Below are 18,077 nucleotides of genomic sequence, written 5' to 3'. Positions count from 1 at the left end.
GATGTTTATCTATAGGCCTAGTCAAGTCGATCGCGCTACATTTTTGAGCGGAAGCGACTCGGTTTGATGAGATGGCTGAAATGACGCTTCACGTGTTGTTCACTTGTTCAAGCAAGGACAACTTCCAAGTCTTTGAGGTAGGAAAAAGTGCTACGATGGTCACAATGATTTATTGAAGCATGAGGCAATTAGTAATGATTTATTGAAGCATGAGGCAATTAGTTTGTAAAATAATATTATGAAGCTAAAAGCTCCTTATCTAAGATAATGCTTTCTTACACGCCACCATAAACACCTCTTGTCATCGTTTAATTGTTTATGCTAAAACTTAATATCAAATAAATTAAATAACATTTATTTTTTTAAACAATTTTTTTGACATATGCAATATTAATAATCAATAACAATACTCTTAGAAAACATTTTTTATTGAGTTAATACCCAAAATTGTCCTCGACTATAGTGATTTTTCTCAATTTCGTCCTAAACGACTTTGGTGACCTAATATCGTCCCAGACTTTTGTGTTTCGCTCAATTTAGTCCTCCATTTGTTATTTCATCAAATTGGTGTTAAATAAAGGGACAATTCAGTAATGTCAATATTGATCTCTCTTTACTTTCAACATGTGAAGTGCGAAATTCATCTTTCTTGTACGAATTACACCCAGAATTACTCCCGGACCTGCAAATCAAATTTTATATTCGCAGTTTTAGGAGTAATTCTGGGAGTAATTCGTAAAAAAAAAAAGTTTTCGCAGTTCACATGTCTATGAGTAAAGAGATGTCAATATTAAAATTACTGAATTGTCTATTTATTTAACACCAAATGGACAGAATAACAAATGAAGGACTAAATTGAGCAAAAACACTAAAGTCTGGGACTAAATTGAGCGAAACACAAAAGTCTGGGACGATATTAGGTCACCAAAGTCGTTTAGGACGAAATTGAGAAAAACCACTATAGTCGAGGACAATTTTGGGTATTAACTCATTTTTTATTATATAAAACTAATAAATCATATCAAAATGTAATAATCAAACGATGATTGTTTATTTAAGAACCATGCTAGAGACTCGTACAATTATCACTCTTTAACATGCCATCTTTTTATTAAATTCGTAGATTTCTTATTAATACAAGCATGGCCGTTCCAATAACAATTGGGGCCCTGTACAATATCTTAATTTGAGACCCTTTTTTCTAAATAATATCTATATAAATAATAGTTATTCAAAACGTTATATCAAAATATAAATATTGTATAAAAAATACATAAATTTTCATTTAAAAACTGACATGCGCCGTGCAAATTTAGACGCAAAATTATCTACTAAACTTTTGATATCAACTAATTCCAAAAACTTATTTCCAATGGAGATTAAAGCTATTTCATTGACTCTCTTTTGCAACATACTTGATTGTAAGTAAGATTTCAACCATTTCAACTTAAAAAAAAACTCATTTCTGCAGAGGCAACAGTAATTGGGATAGCCAATAATATTCGATATGCAATAGTGGCATTTAGAAAACAACCCATCTGTTTCAATGAATTCAATATACTCATTGCCCATATCTTTTCTTTCGATAACAATTGTAGCTCAATAGACATTTCATTTCCATTAATATCACCACTGCACACTGTTCATTGAGATTTGGGAATATAATTGAATTAAAAAATAAAATTAATTGTAATTGCTAATTAGCGGAACGTCCCGATCGAAAATGCTAATTGTTATTTGAGATTTTCAATTGGAAATTGCCAAAAGCAGGGAAGAGAATCAAAGGATTAGAAAAAATATATAGTTATGCTGTGCATCCGTATGCACCATGCATGGTGCATACGGATACAAAAACGACGTCGTTTTATTAAAAACGCGCGTCTCCCCTTAAAAAAAAAACAGGTTCGATTCCCAGCAACAACATTATGTTGTTCATTCATTCTGGAATTTTAGTTCATAGATTATGGAATTTTAGTTCATTGATTCTGGAATTATAGTTCATCGATTATGGAATTGTAGTTCATCGATTCTGAAATTTTAGTTCATAAATTCTGGAATTTTAGTTCATTCATTTTGGACTTTTTAGTTCATAGATTAGATTCTGGAATTTTAGTTCATAGATTTTGGAATTATAGTTCATCGATTCTGGAATTTTAGTTCATATGTTGTTGCTGGGAATCGAACCTGAATTTTTTTTTTTAAAGGGAGATGCGCGTTTTTAATAAAATGACGTCATTTTTGCATCCGTATACACGATGCATGGTGCATACGGATGCACAACATAATTTGCCTATACTATATATACATATATAATTTTTTTTTTTTAAATATAGGGCCTCCAAAAATTGGGGATCCTGTGCGGTCGCACATGTTAGACATGTTCATAACTGGTCCTGAATACAAGGTGCGGTCAACCGATTCACCAATAACATTTTTTAACCCTTAAGTGGCATAGGGAATAGTAATCGTACGAGTGTGATTTTCTTTTTTTAATATCCAATATAAATTATTTTAAAAACATCATTTATTATACTGGAGTAATAATTAATTATTATAAAACTATAGATTGTTACCAAAAAAAGGCAAAAACTAAACAAAACTATTATCATCTGGATTAAAATCTAGCATAAAATAAAACTATATTTATTCGCAAAGTGTCTTTAGTTTTAGTTATTGAGAAAAAAAAATAGGACCAGCTAGAAGACCAATGAGCTTGATATGTGAGACACAAACCACAGCGAAACAGGATCTCCTCGTACTATCGTGAATCCCATTTTTGATATTTAATTTAAACTTATATTGGCAATTTATATCATATCAAAAAATTGTATAATAATATTTTAATATAAATAATCACGTTTTGTATCACCATAAAAAAATAATTCAAAAAGTAACTTTTCAAAATTTTGAGGAAATGTAAACTAATTAAAAATACAAAAAGTACACTATTAACACTTATGAAAGAAATCAACCAAATTATTTTAAAATATAAGTCACTATAAAAATGAGAGGACGATACCAATTGAAACCAATCCAATCGTTATACTGTGAACCACGGCGCACATAACAATGTGCGCCCCGCGCCTCTCAAAACGACGTCGTTTTGGTAAGTTTCATTGTAGACATAGAAAATTTGAAGCCGAATGCTACTGGAAATGGGCTGAGGAGATACTCAGTCACTTTGGCAAGCTACTTAGGAAAGGGTCCATATATGATGCTGTGTATGCATCATTATTCACATATGATTGCAACACCAACATCATCCAGGCCTTTTGCGAAACATGGTGTCCACTAACTAACACTTTGGTTACATCACAAGGCGAGCTGACTATCACACTCCGGGACTTGCACATGCTTGGTGGATTACTCTTACTTGGCGAGGCATATGATGAATGTATTCCCACTGCTTCGGAGCTAAACATGATTCATATCAACGCTAACTCTTCACCTAATTAGTGTTGCTCATACCTATTTGCTGCTTTCCATCACCTAAGCAAACAAGAAACTGACTCTCCTCATATTTATGCCTCTCAATGGATCGCATTTTGGTGTTGAAAACCTCAAAGATACGAAGCTCCCCCCACCTCATAAAGAAGCAAAGGGTAGAAGATCTCATCCAAAAGCTACGTATAACCCAAATGGGATTCTTGACACTTCCAAAAGTTGGTCAAGTGCTAGTGACGCGCCCTTTGAGACACTCGGCATTCCACGAATTCAAGAAGGAGAAGTCTACTTGACAATGGATTAAGACAATTGAGACACGCTAAGAATGCTGCCAAGTAGACTTCTCCAGCAGCAGACTTTTCCTTCTTGAATTCGTGGAATGCCGAGTGTCTCAAAGGGCGCGTCACTAGCACTTGACCAACTTTTGGAAGTGTCAAGAATCACATTTGGGTTATACGTAGCTTTTGGACGAGATCTTCTACCCTTTGCTTCTTTACGAGGTGGGGGAGCTTCGTATCTTTGAGATTTTCAACACCAAAATGCGATCCATTGAGAGGCATAAATATGAGGAGAGTCAACTTCTTGTTTGCTCAGGTGATGGAAAACAGCAAATAGGTATGAGCAACACTTATTAGGTGAAGAGTTAGCATTGATATGAATCTCGTTTAGCTCCGAAGCCGTGGGAATTCATTCATCATATGCCTCGCCAAGTAAGGGTAATCCACCAAGCATGTGCAAGTCCCGGAGTGTGATAGTCAGCTCGCCTTGTGATGTAACCAAAGTGTTAGTTAGTGGGTACCATGCTTCGCAAAAGGCCTGGATGATGTTGGTGTTGCAATCATATATGAATAATGATGCATACACAAGTACACAACATCATATATGGACCCTTTCCTAAGCAGCTTGCCAAAGTGGCTGAGTATGTCCTCAGCCATTCCCAGTAGTCTTTTGTGAAAGAAAATTCACCATCAAAGTTCAAGTGCTTGCTCCAAGAAACCTCTCCGTCAAGTATGCGCTTTCCTAATAACGGGAATGTGCCTGTGAAGGGTTCGTGATGTAGACCAGGTTGCAGAGTCCAAACTTTAGATGGAGGAAGGTCGTATTCAGAGGTCCAACCGCTTTCGCCGTATGATATCATTAATATTGGTAAGTGTTGTGGAACTAGAGGTGGGTCAATGGGCAGCATAACTTTTTGAGCATCCCTGCTATTCGTTAGTATGAGACTTTTCTGACCATTGGGTACGTGTGATCCTGTAAATTCATGATTTTGGAGTAGCTGCAAAAGGAAGAAGTTTGTTTATCGGCAATTAAAATGATGCAGAGTTTGTCCGCCACGTACATAATACAAAGGAATGTTTCGTACGTATGGCAGTGGAAAGTAAACGTACATGCTATGTAAAATCATGCATTTCAAGATGATGAACCATACACATATATTAGTCATTAGCACATAATTAACATGTGTGTACGTGAACATATATGTATGTACGTATATATCATGTGTATACACATATGTATTATATATATTGCATGTGTGTACGTGTGCCGTGTACTGTGTAAGAAAAGGGGAAAAAAACAAAGGCAAAATTGCAAGAAAAAAAGTTTGAAATTTTCAAGATTACCTTTGTGTGAAGATCAATCTTGAACACAATTCTTGATTCGTTTCGTGCGTTTTAATCCACCAGTGAAGTTTGTGATGCTGGAAGGTCCTATTTATAGGTATTCTTGGTGGTTCAATATGGGTTGAATTGAAATTCTGAGTAAATCAGGACTCATAGTTTGATTGGGGTTTAAAGTTTGAATTAGAGTTGGGATTGCAGTTTAAGGGATCTCAGAATTTATATTTCTGGCACGGTAAAAAGATTATGGTTTCAGGCAAATTTAAATTGATGGGTTAAAGCTCGTGAGTCGTGACTGGCACGGTAAAGCATGATGGCTTCAAGGAAATTTAAATTGATTGATTAAAGCTTGTGAATTCATGTTTAATAGATTAAGACAAGGATGAGTTCATAATTACAACGGCAGTTGATGACTAGAGATTAAAATTCAACACGTTCTCGCTCCAAGCACATCAAGCAGCGTGTTCGGACAAATTTAGAACGGACAATTTGTAGTCACAGAAAATTTGAAATCGACAAATGGATTGGTTTATATGTGTTGAGCTTTGTTTGATAAAATTGGACCAATTAAAGTGGCAAAATTATCCGAATTAAATATAAATTGAAGACTAGTGGACTCAGATTATATGGACTGATCCATATTTGGCCCAGCAAGAAAATATTTAAATTAATTATTTAATTGGAATATGTGATAAGATATTTATATATTTAAAATAATTAATTATTTAATTTGAATATGTGATAAGATTATGAATCTGGATGCAATGGTGACTAGATGCATTCTGGATAAATGTTCATATTATCCTAAAATATTAATTGATAATATAAGGATAATATTGAAGAGTTTGGGTTCTAGTGGAAGTCTCTTATATTCTTCCATATAAATAGAGCTCTTCATCCATTTTAAAGAACACACTTGAAGAATTGAAGAGAACCTCTGGATTGAAGATCAAATCAAGCTAGAGGATTGGAGATCAAATCAAGTTATGTGGATTGAAAATTAAATATTTCATCCATTCAAGCTAAGTTAAAGTGGACTGAAGATCAAGCCAATTAAAGATCGGAGACTCTAACAAGTCAGCAAAGTTTTCAACTCAGTAAATCAAGTGAAGAATCAGAGGACTTCTTGATAGATATCTTGTACCCGCGCAATTTTGAAATTTGAATATATAAAATGCTGTGCATTCTATTATATAATCTGTACATTCGAAACATGGGAATTTTTCGTTATAAAATTTTGTGTTTCATGTATAAAATTATGTGCATTCTATTATATAATTTTGTACACTCTAAACATGGGAATTTTTCGTTATAAAATTTTGTGTTTTCAGATATAAAATTATGTGTATTCTATTATACAATTCTATAGATTCGAAACATGAATTTTTTTTAAGGAGTTAACACAGCATACACGCGAAAAGGTCCAAAATGACGTCATTTTGGGTCATGACGCACAATGGTGCTAATACAAAACGGACACCTTCCGAATATCACTAGACACTAGCAATGCTATGACATTGCTTAACAATCCGTCCAACATATTTGAAGATCCAAATTACACTATAAGAGTTAATTACCTATTTGGTCCCTCGATTATGAGGATTTCACCAATTTGATTCTCGACTTTTCAAATTCTTCAATTTAGTCTCCGACTATGTTTTATTTATTTATTTATTTATTTATTTATTTTTTATACCCAAATTGGTCCTAATCGTTAGTCGTCTGTTACTCGAGACCAAATTGATAATTTTACCATAGTCGAGGGACCATTTCGGTCATCACATGCATCATGTTCTCTGAAAGTTAATTATTGAAATGGTCCCTTGACTATAACAAAATTATCAATTTGGTCCCGAGTTAACGGACATCTAACGGTTAGGAACATTTGGGTAAAAAAGCATAGTGGAAGACTAAATTGAAGAATTTTGAAAATTGAAGACCAAATTGGTAAAATTCTTATAGTCGGGGGACCAAATCAGTAATTAACTTTACACTATAATTACCGATGTCTTTTGAAATTGGGTAATTGGTATAATTATGTACTCCGTATAATTTTAGGATGAAAAAATACCAATTTTGGTCCCACGAGTATTAACAAAATGACAGTTTTGGTCCACATGTTTAATTCCTACCAATTTTCATCCACGACTATAGTTTTAGCACCAATTTTTATCCACAACTATTGTTCTAGTGCCAAAATTCATCACACTGGTCACCCCTTTGTTTAAGACATGTCGAAATATGAAATTATTAAGGGCAGTTTCGTGCTTTTCAAATTAAGATCCCTTTTTGAGCATGAATAAAAGAATTTAAACCCTAAGATCTATACCAATTCGCAGTTTTCTTCCTCAAATGAAGATATGATGAAAAGGAGAAATGCGAATTGAGATCGATTTTAGGGCTTAAATTCATTTAGTTATGCTCAAATTGAAATCTTAAGTTGAAAAGGACGAAAATGCCTTTAAATTTTTAAATTTCAGGATGTTTTAAATAGATAGGTGACAGACGTGATGAATTTTGGTACTAAAATAATAGACGTGGATTAAAATTGGTACTAAAACAATAGTCGTAGATGAAAATTGGTAGGAATTAAACATGTGGACTAAAACCGTCATTTTACTAATACTCGTGGGACTAAAATTGGTATTTGCTCTTTTAGGATTGTAAGTACATTAGAGGATTGTATCATATCCGATACAACTAAAAAAATAATTTTTTTTTTTTTTTGGTGTAAACCACACATTGTAGTTCGGGTCTTTCTCCGTCCGTTTAACGATCCAGATCCACCCGGTTCGCTCCGGGAGGCACAGAAACTAGCCCAAAGGAAATCTAACTAAAAAAATATATGATTGTACTTTATGTCTTTATGCAAAAGACACTAATGTTGATCAAATATTGTATATATATTTATATGATTGTACTTTGTCTTTATGCAAAAGACACTAATGTTGATCAAATATTGTATATATATTTTTAAAAATTTATATTTAAAAATACTTCAAATTAATTATAACAAATAATTCACAAATTTTTAAAATAACATTAAAAAAGGATGTTTAGTTCAAGAAATGTTTTGAAATATATAATATTTTCAAAAAATTTAGGTAACTTTAAAATATGAGAAGAATGTGATTCTCATGAGAATATCATATATTTTAAGGTGACCTTATATTTTCATGAATGGTTGAAGGGAGTCTGATATTAATAGTTCAAGTTCAGAACAAGTGGTTTCAAAATCGATAATTCGAATCTTTTTTTTTTTAATTCTATGTTTTTTGTTTTTTTTTTTTCAATTTTAATTTCAATTGTTAAAACTATCCATATTCAACTGTTATTTTTAAGAATTTTTTTAATTCCAAACAATTTTTAGATCAAATGTAGAATTTTTTTAGTAGTTTCTAGTAATAGCTTATTTTGGAATTGTAAAAAATATAACATTGTAACAGTTTTAATTAAAATATTTTAAATAACACCCGTAGTGATTTTTTTGTTTAATTTTTTAAATGAATATATACGTTCATAAAATTGCTACGCTAAGTTTATAAAGTCATTAAACTATTATAAATTCTTAAGTAACTATTATAGATTCATAAAGTTACCATTATAGTTTCATAAAGACTATTACAAAATTCACAAAGCTACTATTGCACTTTCATTAGCAGCATGTTTGGTTCACTAAATGAATAAAAATAGACATGGAGTAGGAGAATTACTAACCTGGGATAGAAGAGTAATGAATTCCAAGCAAGGGAACAAACATAAATATATAATTGTATGTAAGAGAAAATTTCAATTTTGGTCCACTGACTATTGGGGTTGTGTTAATTGCAACACTTGACTTTCAAAAATGTTAATTGAGTACCTTGACTATGCAATTTCTTTCAATTTTGGTCACTCCGGCCAAATTACCGGCCAAATCTCACCGGAAAAATTTAATAAGTCAAATAAGGAGGGTATTTTAGTCATTTGATCGTCTTTTCTTTCTTCCCCGGTGAGTTTTTCCATTTCCGGCGAAATTCGATGAGTTTCCCGATTCTCTTAGATGCGGCGGAGAGGAGAGGGGATGGGAGTCGGCAGAGTAAAATCGTCGGATGAATTAAATGCTCAACCACTAGCTACCAACCGAAGCAGTGCTGAACAGAGTAAGGTAACTAAGAGCATCAATGATCTGGCAAGTAGAATCGTCAGCTTCCACCAACAAAACTCTGAGCACCATCTTCGTCAGAAAGCTCTCCCACCTCAACGCCGTCGCAGCCGTCTGCGGCGGTTCTGCGCTGTTTGTTTCCCTATTCTTCCCCTGTTTCGCCTCGATTACTTCCATATGCTTTGTTTCTTGAACTCCGAACTCCGTTCCGCCGCCGTTCGCCTGCGCTTCACCCATTCTCCCTAGCAAAATAAACCCACCACTCTTTCCGATATTCGGTGCTCCAGTAATAGAAAAAACCAACAGTAGTGTGTCGAAGGTGGTGAAATTCAATGTTGTGTCATGTCTGGTTTCTCATTGCTTTGCCATCTAAAAATAGCCTCGCCGGAGCGACTGATTTTGAGCCGGCATACTCGCTGGAAATGGAGTTGCTCGCCGGAGAAGAAAGGTAAAAAGTAAAATGACCAAAAAAGCCCTCATTATTTGACCTATTAAAAATTTCCGGTGAGATTTGACCGGTAATTTGGTCGGAGTGACCAAAATTGAAAGAAATTGCATAGTCAAGGTATTCAATTAACATTTTTGAAAGTCAAGTGTTGCAATTAACACAACCCCAATAGTCAGTGGACCAAAATTGAAATTTTCTCTTGTATGTAATTACAGCAGAATAAGCACTTTGTATCTCCAATTCATACACTAATCCTTTTTTTGGAACATTATCCAGTCACTAGTACAATGAAGAAGGGATGAACAATGGTACACAATGAATATCTTTCAACTCAACCTTGGATAATTTTTTCCATGAAAACTCCTGTTTGGACCAAATGGATCGTTCAATGCCCCGTTTTGGAGTGTCTAATGTTTATAAATTTATGAGTCTAGGCTATCGTCCAACATTGACAATATATGAATAAATAAAGCATACCCGTTTAAGGTACAAGTCTTCGGTTAGATTGCCATCACCATTAAACAATATTCTGTCATTTCTTGGATTATCATTTCAGCAGTGGAGTTTCTGTGGTTTCAGACTGAAAGAAGGAGAGCAACATTAGTATAATTAGAATGATAATTAGCATATTTTTCCTGGATAGCAAACCATTTCTGTAACCCTTATATAAAATGTTTATTAATATTCTTTAAAAGAAATTTTTAAAAAAAAAAACCATTAAAACAGTAAAGCAGCATAACATACCGGGAATGACTCTTGGATCAACACTGCTAACAAAAGCATGTCTATTGTCTGGAAAAAGAGTCTACAAAGTGTAATCTGTGGATCAAACAGAAGATTTCTTGCTTTATCATCGCCTCTTCAAACTATATCGATTGTGTAACTCCAAAAGCTGCTCAAGAGACACGAAAGACCATTTATCCTCGGTTTGTGCCAATACCTTCTGATTCAGAGAGTCTATTATTATGCTTATGCTACCAAAGCCATATATTTGATGACCATCATGTATCCTGCCTGGCTTTGGCTTGAATAGCAAACCATTCTGCTGCGCATGAACTTCTATTACTTCTTTCAAGCTGAGCTCTGATCCACCGTCTTTACCATCTCCTTGTAGCCCACCACTCAAGTTTGCTTGAGCTTGGGCTGCCGCCTTCTTCTGGGTCTCAAACTGCCTCTGTTCAAGTGCTCTGAGATAACTTATATTCTCTCTCAAACCTGGCTGGACTACCTCCATGCCTTCAGCAGCCTGGTTCATCATATCCAGACCAACATTAAGCCTATAGCGGATATGATCATTTGCAAGAAGTTCGGGTGGGAAAAGTTCCTTCCAACCTAAATACCATTTAGTAACTTCTTCAAAGTTTGGATTTGAACACAACCAATGGTATAAAACTTCTTGCCACTTGTTGAAGAAGATGTCCATAAGTGGAAGCATGTGATGAATGGGAATAGCAGTAGCCCATGTCTGGACCCAGTAAAACTGATCAAGGTTTTGATTTGATGGGTTTAATTGGAATTCATGCATGACAGCCAGCAACTTTGGGACAATAAATCTTACCATCAGCTTTTCCCAACTGCTTGGATCAAACACAGTCTTCCAAGGTGACAATATGTAGTATGCAGACATATCACTTGGGTGCCAAGCATGAAGTACACTTTCCAATCTGCAACGTATAGTGTGATAGCATGTTTCCAGCTTCTGTCCCAACAAGGGCAGCCAAGGATGAATCCAAGAATGGATTGGAATCGTCTCTCGACGGGGATCCCACGAATCCACAGCAGCTGATAATTTTGGCAAAATAATGTTATCCAGAATGGTGTGAAGGACTGCAGGAGGCAACAGCTTCTCCCAGGAATCCAAAAATCGAAGCATGGGTTCTGGATCCCTAGCCTGCCAAGTGTTGGTCCCAGATATTCTTATAGCAGGAAAAACTACTTCCATAAACAGCTGACAATAAGGAGATGCCATATCAGAGAAACCAAAAGAGTTGTCTTCCAATAGATTCTTCCACAAAGAAACAATCTCTAACCCATGTGTTGGATTTTGAAGCGGGTCCCATCCCTGAAATACTCTAATAAACAGAGGCAGAGCATACGAACATGCTATGGATGACAAATTACAAAGTTTATAATCATCAGCATAACGTTGTTGCAAATCTAGAAATGAGTTTGCAAGTGAGTCAAGAGTCAATGTACCCTCTTTACTCTCTCCACCTATCCGGTCCAATTCATTCATAATGTTTTCCATATTTTCAAGCTGTTTTTTCTGGTGAACTGCCTCAGCTTGGAGTTTCTCCTTCTCTTTCTGCAAAGCAACCGCTGTCTCCCTTTCATTTCTCAAATCCCGATCAATTTTTTGTATGTCAAGCTCTGCTAAATCAACAATCAAATTGACATTGTGCTGAAATTCAGGCATAGGAATATCATTTTCCCTTGCTTTTTCTTCAGCATTTAAGTTCTCCAGGTTTGTCAATACCCGAACTTGTGGACCCCTCATATCAAACACCTTTTGAACAACATCAAGACTCTGCTCTTGCTTCCTGGCCAGCAATTCGTCTGCTGTTATGTAAAGCTTCTTTTTTGAAGCTTGCTTCAGCCAGGGCTTCTCTCTTTTGTGGCTTTCCAATGGCTGAGCAGGAAGAGGGGTAGACTTTGCTTCTGATTCTTGAAGTGCTGGCACCTTAGTCTCTTTGTAGTCATTGAAACCCATTCCCATGTTCTTGGGTCGCAACTTTGCTTCAATAGGAGCTGTGATACCTTGTTTATTCTTCCCAAGGCCACCTCCCTTATAACCCATCTTTTCAAGCAACTTCATCCCAATCCCCTTAGTGTGCTTCTCAAAGGATCCAACGTCACCCGCGACTGGTTCTTTCCTCTCAGCCTGAGAAGATTTTTTGGCTAACACTGACTTCTCCTTTTCCTTCTCCCGTCTCAACAGTGCGCCTTCCTTGATCTTCTTTCCAAAAGCAGAGGGAAGAAAATTGTCAACATCTCCCTCTCCATCCCCATGAGTGGTCTTTGAACCAAATCCAAGGCCAGAAGATGATGCTCCAGCCCCCAGAACAGGCGGCCTATCATCATCATCCTCTTCCATCTCTTTCAAATCCTCCTTAAGATCACTATCAATTTCCTGGTTGGGCATTACACTCCCGGTGGAGACAAAGTGAACAGGCTTGGTAAGGTCTGGCTTCTTAGAAAGGTCTTTCTTCCGCTTTCTGGAGGAACCTAACCCCTTTCCCTCATAGTCCGAGTCACTGTCCCCAGAAGCAAAAATGCCATAGAGAACATCGTCTTTGGTCTGCGTCCGCTTCTCCTTGCGGTTACGGTAGTAAAACTCACCACCAATCCACTGACCGTCATCAAAATCATTCTCCATCCCAAATCTTTCCATCTCCTGGTCCTCATCCATCTTCACACCCTCCTTATAAACTGCAGAAACACTTACAAGTCAACACAATAAACTCTAATCAAAACGAATAATTGCCATTAAGTAAGCACAACAACACTCAAACTTGCAAAAAAAAATCAGCAAATCAACCCATATTAATAAATTTCAGATAGGGGTGATCAATCAGTCAGCTGAATAACCGATGGGGTTTTTTGACCGGCATAACCGACTGAAAATCCGACCTGGGTTTTGGTCGGTTGCTGAAAAACCGAACAATTAACAAGCATGGTTATTTCTCAAACACAGTGATACATCAAATAATAATGAACCATTACACAGTATGGTTATTTCTCAAAGTCAGTAATATACAAATATACAATGATACAACCATAGTAGGGTTATTTACTTATTTCTCAAAAGTTTACATAAAATAATAATGAACCATTAAACGGTAAGTCGGTAACACACTGTCCAGACTCCACAATTAATTTTCAAACAATTAGAGCTCCATATATTCGCAGAAAATCCAGCATATATAATGTATGAAATTCCTTTTAATTTTAATATGTAAAAATTTACCTTGAGGGAGTGGAGTTGCAGTCGCTGAGTCCCGTACGGTCGCCGGTGAGTCGCTGACCGTCTGAGGATGTGAGGAGCGACCGAGCGAGGGCGAAGGGCGTGAGGGAGTGAGGCGGTGAGAGACGAATGACGAGGGCGAACTGCCGGACTGCGGAGGGAGAGACAGAGAGTGGTCGTCTTGGTCACTGGTCGAGAGTCGAGACAGTCAGAAAGAGAGATTTGAGAAAGAAGGGGAAGGGCTAATTGGGTTTTGTTTTTCTATTGGGCTAAATTTTTTTACTTTTGGCTATTAGAGTATCCTCAATAATCATAGATTTTGAGAATTTTATTTTTATTTTTATTTTTATTTTTTTTGTAGATGATTAAGAAAAAAGATGGAAATGAAGGAAAAAGTAAAATAAAATCTGAAAAAAAAAAAGAAAAAATGGTTGTAGATTAACGCTCCCAGCAAGCACGTGAAGTGCACGAGTCCGATTGGATGCATTCTGGTGTTATTCACGCGGCAAGTGACATTTTTTATAGGTGGATTCCATTTTGGAGACAAAACAAAAAGAAAAAGTTCTTGCACAAGGAAAATACTGCTTGTGTATTCTCAACTTTTACTCATTCTCACAAATCATGGATGTAGACAATTTTTTCTGGGCCCACAAGATGAAAATATCTTGAGAAAATGTGACAAAATTAGCATGTATTTCTAAAATTAGGACTTTTTTTCTAAAAATTGGACAAAATTAGAAAAAAGACATTTGAAAAATGTGTTTTATGTCAATCCCGATCAAACACAAACGTAAGTGGAAGATAGTCCCACTTGCCTATGTTTTTTTTTTTTTTCCTTTTTAATCTTGGTCTCTGGCAATCAATTTTGGACAAAAAATTATTTGGTACTCTGACGGGTCATATATGCAGAGAGGGAGAGGCCTAAGTTTTTTCTCTATGTCTGCTGGGTTAATTACACTGTCATCCCAACCCTCAAATGGAGCTCTACTTCAAGAGCAAACACATGAGAAGTCTGCCAATCGTGCTAATCACAAGTGCGACACAAAGAAGGCACATGAAAAATAAAATATAGACTACAAATTGAAGAGAAATTCTGAGAAAATAAGATATAATGAGGGGGTGAATTTACCTTGGAGAGAAGCGACGACCGGTAGTGAATCGGAGAAGGTAGTCACGAAGGTGAGAAGAGATGGAATTCAGACGACAGACGACGTGATATGGGGACAGGAGGCAGATGGGAAGGTGAGAACTAAGCGAAGGAGGCAAACACAAAGGTGAGAACTGAGCGAAAAATTAAGGATTTCAAAAAAATAACATTGTCATTTTACAAATAAAATCAATAAACTATTCTAGGTATAGAAGCATTTAGTATTTTGACTGATAAGCCCAATCAGCCAAGACCCATAAGCCATTTATCAAATACTCCAAATCAATTTATTCATAGGATCAAACTACTAAACATCAATCGTACCAGGACTATATGGTCTAATGGTATCCGGGTTGAACTTCCATTTGGAAGATTATGATTATGATTTCGAGCCTCAGTGGAGAAAGTATATTAACAGATACTACAATGTAATAGAGCTAGTAACGTAACTTCCAACAAAAAAAACTTAAAAACCCGGTAAGTTGCTGTGACTATGTATATTCTGTACATTCTAATTAGAAAATTTTTGTGTATTATGTGTATTATCTTTTAAAAAAGAGTATGTATATTTTGTTATATAATTATGTACATTCATGTATACAATTATGTGTATTCTAGTATAACATTATGTACATTTTTGAACATGATTTTTTTTTTAAAGAAAAATTAACTGCCAAACACTGGAGCGGGAAATTTCAAAAAAAAAAAAAATTAAAATGAAGTCGTTTTGCATCTAGCCGCACAATGCAACGCGCGCCGTGGTACATGATATAAATTGCCACTAAACATGGTCCAAACAACCATTTTTTGACTGATAAGGCAATAACCAAACACTCCCTTAATCAAAATTTTCGTACCGATTCAGCGGCGGCGTGTGTCTCTCTCTCTTAACTTGCGAATTCGGGCAGCAGAAGTATCAATGGCAGCTCGACAGATTCAACGGCGCCTTCTCTCTCTCCTCGCAGCCAGTCAGCCTCAGTTTCAGACCCCCGCCCGTCGCTTCAGAGGTACTTAATTTTAAGCCCTAAATTTCACAAAAAATACATGTCCATTCCACTTGAAGCCATGAATTCTGGATGGACATGCCATAAATTTTGAATCTTTTTCTACGGGGGATTATCTATATTTGTGTGTAGGGGTGTTTCTGGTCTCGAAATATCTTTCAATGATCAATATTAGGGAAAAAATGGAAGTGTTTATATTTTTCCTCACTGTCATATATGCATTTCACCATATAAGCAGCTAACTATTTTGAATCATATATTGTCGCTTGTCTATTGATGCTGTGGAGCATATTCTGGTTATACTAATAACCTTTAAGAGCTGCAGCATCTTTGTGAATTTTGCATATTGAAAGTTACAATAATGGTAGTCTTGTTTGTGGGCTTGGTTGAGGAATGAAAATGAATAAAATTTTCTCTGAAAGAGACTGAATCCATGGAATTTCGTTTCAATGTGTGTACAGGGAATATGAAATAGTACTAATATGGATTAATATCTTTTAATTCTTTTACAAAGAATGAAAGGAGAATTGCTAACAGATTATTTGTTTTCTTTCTAAATAATCTGTGCTGAGCTCTGGACTATGGCATCAAGCCCAAACTTTGAAAAGGTTTTTCTAGTCTCCAGGCTCCTGTATGTTGCAGGCTATGAGGAAGAAAGATTTGTAGATTCTTGGGAAGGAACATTGCTTTGTTCAGTTATATCACTGGGCAACTAACTTCATTGAATATTTTCGAGATTTTCTTCACTTGGAGTGTATATTATTGTTTGTTTACAGTTGTGTTTTTTTCAGTATGGCAAAGTATATCTTTCTGAGAATACCATTTGCTTATCTCATGATTTTTTTTTTCCTAGAAGTGGCTTTCTGTATTGTGCTATCATCACCTGTTCACGTAGAAGTTTATTTCTCTTTTCTAAAGTTGCTAAACAGTGATGGAATGACTATTTTTCCTAATCGTAACACATATTATGGCTGATATATGGTGATATTTCTGGTTATACCTTTACCCTTGCAACTTCTGCATGTCTTGATCAAGTTTTGGCATACTATTGTGTTTCTTATATATGGTTTTTTTTTTTTTTTTTTTTTAATAACTTTGTGTATGGCTGCAGAATCGTCCTGGCCTTTTCTTTCCTCGACAAGTTCATTTTTAAGCAGGGATGACATTCACAGCAGAAGTCTAGGAACACTTGCAGAAGCCAGTAAACAGGATGGTGAAACTGGGGAAGAACTTGAAAGTTGCGGTGTATCTGCTAACTCTGCCCCTAGTCCAATCAACAGCAATACCATGATAAAGCAGATGACATCAAATTTGAAGATCTCTCCAAGACACGACCTTCTTATGTTCTTTACATGCAAGAGGTGCGAAACCCGGTCCATGAAGTCAGTTTGTCGTGAGTCATATTACAAAGGGGTCGTGGTGGCTAGATGTGATGGGTGCAATAATTTGCACCTCATTGCTGATCGGTTGGGGTGGTTCGGAGAACCTAGTAGTGTGGAGGACTTTCTGGCTGCTCGTGGGGAGGAAGTGAAAAAAGGTTCTCCAGAAACTTTAGGTTTAACACTTGAAGATCTGGCTGGAAAGAATAATCTTGAGAAGTGTTTAGAGAAAGAAGATTGAGAATTCAGGGTGTGAGAAATGGGCAGAATGTTACATAGGCCCTTGTGGTGAAGTTACACTAGAAAGTTGTTTCCCCCATTCTGCACTTCATCTGGTATTGGGAAGCTATTCATTGTGGGAAATTGACAATTGATAGATGTTGTGGTTATTTATATATTGATTTTTCTCAAAGGAATTGAAACAAGTTCACCTACGAGGTCAACGTACAAATAATTACAAGAAATTTATATTGGTTTTATCGATAGGTATTAGATCCAAATGGAATCCCAAAAGCTTGTTGGGCAGTTGTCGTGGGCGTAGGGTGATTATTTGAGAAATAAGTTTAAAAATATTTCTATTTGAAAAAATAAGATTTCAAAGTATTCTTGTTAGGATTTTTTTTTTTTTTTTTTTTTTTTTTGGGTCCAAGTCTTCCAAATAAAATCAAATTAAAAAGTGGCCCAAGTCTTATAAATAAAATGAAATTTAAAAAATTAATATAAAAATTTGGAGTGATCAAGCATACGCGTTGGTCTGTGCACACGCCGTGCTTATTTTTTTTCTTTCCAAAATTAATTAAGAATCCCTAACCCTTATCCTTCGCAACTCGCTCCTTCCCCAACAAATGCAATGCTCCGCTCCTTCCCCAACAAATGCAAAGCTCGCTCCTTCTGCAATCTCCCGATGTTTCTGCTCGTCCTCTACTTG

At 35.8% G+C, this 18,077-nt stretch overlaps 2 protein-coding genes across 7 annotated transcripts; one reads left to right on the top strand and one right to left on the bottom strand.

Annotated features, from left to right (window-relative positions):
* Window positions 1–9,864: 9,864 nt before the first annotated feature.
* LOC109177346 (septin and tuftelin-interacting protein 1 homolog 1-like) lies at window positions 9,865–13,797 on the bottom strand. Of its 6 annotated transcripts, none has more exons than XM_019326681.1 (4): window positions 13,725–13,797; window positions 13,623–13,675; window positions 10,400–13,096; window positions 9,865–10,235 (listed from the first exon to the last, which is right to left on the bottom strand). In XM_019326681.1, the coding sequence occupies exon 3, from the start codon at window positions 13,062–13,064 to the stop codon at window positions 10,506–10,508; it is 2,559 nt and encodes an 852-aa protein (XP_019182226.1). In that variant the 5' UTR covers window positions 13,065–13,096; window positions 13,623–13,675; window positions 13,725–13,797; the 3' UTR covers window positions 9,865–10,235; window positions 10,400–10,505. The 6 variants fall into 6 exon arrangements, with proteins under 6 accessions (XP_019182226.1, XP_019182223.1, XP_019182225.1 ...); XM_019326678.1 differs by lacking the exon at window positions 13,725–13,797 and having other exon boundaries at window positions 9,865–10,018; window positions 10,133–10,235; window positions 10,400–13,099; window positions 13,631–13,724; XM_019326680.1 differs by having other exon boundaries at window positions 9,887–10,235; window positions 10,400–13,099; window positions 13,631–13,675.
* A 1,792-nt stretch (window positions 13,798–15,589) lies between these two features.
* On the top strand, window positions 15,590–17,538 carry LOC109177349. The gene is made up of 2 exons (XM_019326683.1): window positions 15,590–15,773; window positions 16,882–17,538. The coding sequence occupies exons 1-2, from the start codon at window positions 15,686–15,688 to the stop codon at window positions 17,388–17,390; spliced, it is 597 nt and encodes a 198-aa protein (XP_019182228.1). The 5' UTR covers window positions 15,590–15,685; the 3' UTR covers window positions 17,391–17,538.
* Window positions 17,539–18,077: the final 539 nt, after the last annotated feature.

Source organism: Ipomoea nil, unplaced genomic scaffold (genome assembly GCF_001879475.1).
Source record: "Ipomoea nil cultivar Tokyo-kokei standard unplaced genomic scaffold, Asagao_1.1 scaffold0804, whole genome shotgun sequence".
NCBI classification, from domain to species: domain Eukaryota; kingdom Viridiplantae; phylum Streptophyta; class Magnoliopsida; order Solanales; family Convolvulaceae; genus Ipomoea; species Ipomoea nil.
Note: the sequence above shows the minus strand (reverse complement) of the source record. Positions and strands in the feature narration are given on the sequence as shown.

Coding starts and splice junctions, on each gene's coding strand:
- LOC109177349 (XM_019326683.1), top strand. CDS start 15,686: ATGGCAGCTCGACAGATTCAACGGCGCCTTCTCTCTCTCCTCGCAGCC. Junction 15,774..16,881: donor CCCCGCCCGTCGCTTCAGAG/GTACTTAATTTT, acceptor GTATGGCTGCAG/AATCGTCCTGGCCTTTTCTT.
- LOC109177346 (XM_019326681.1), bottom strand. CDS start 13,064: ATGGATGAGGACCAGGAGATGGAAAGATTTGGGATGGAGAATGATTTT.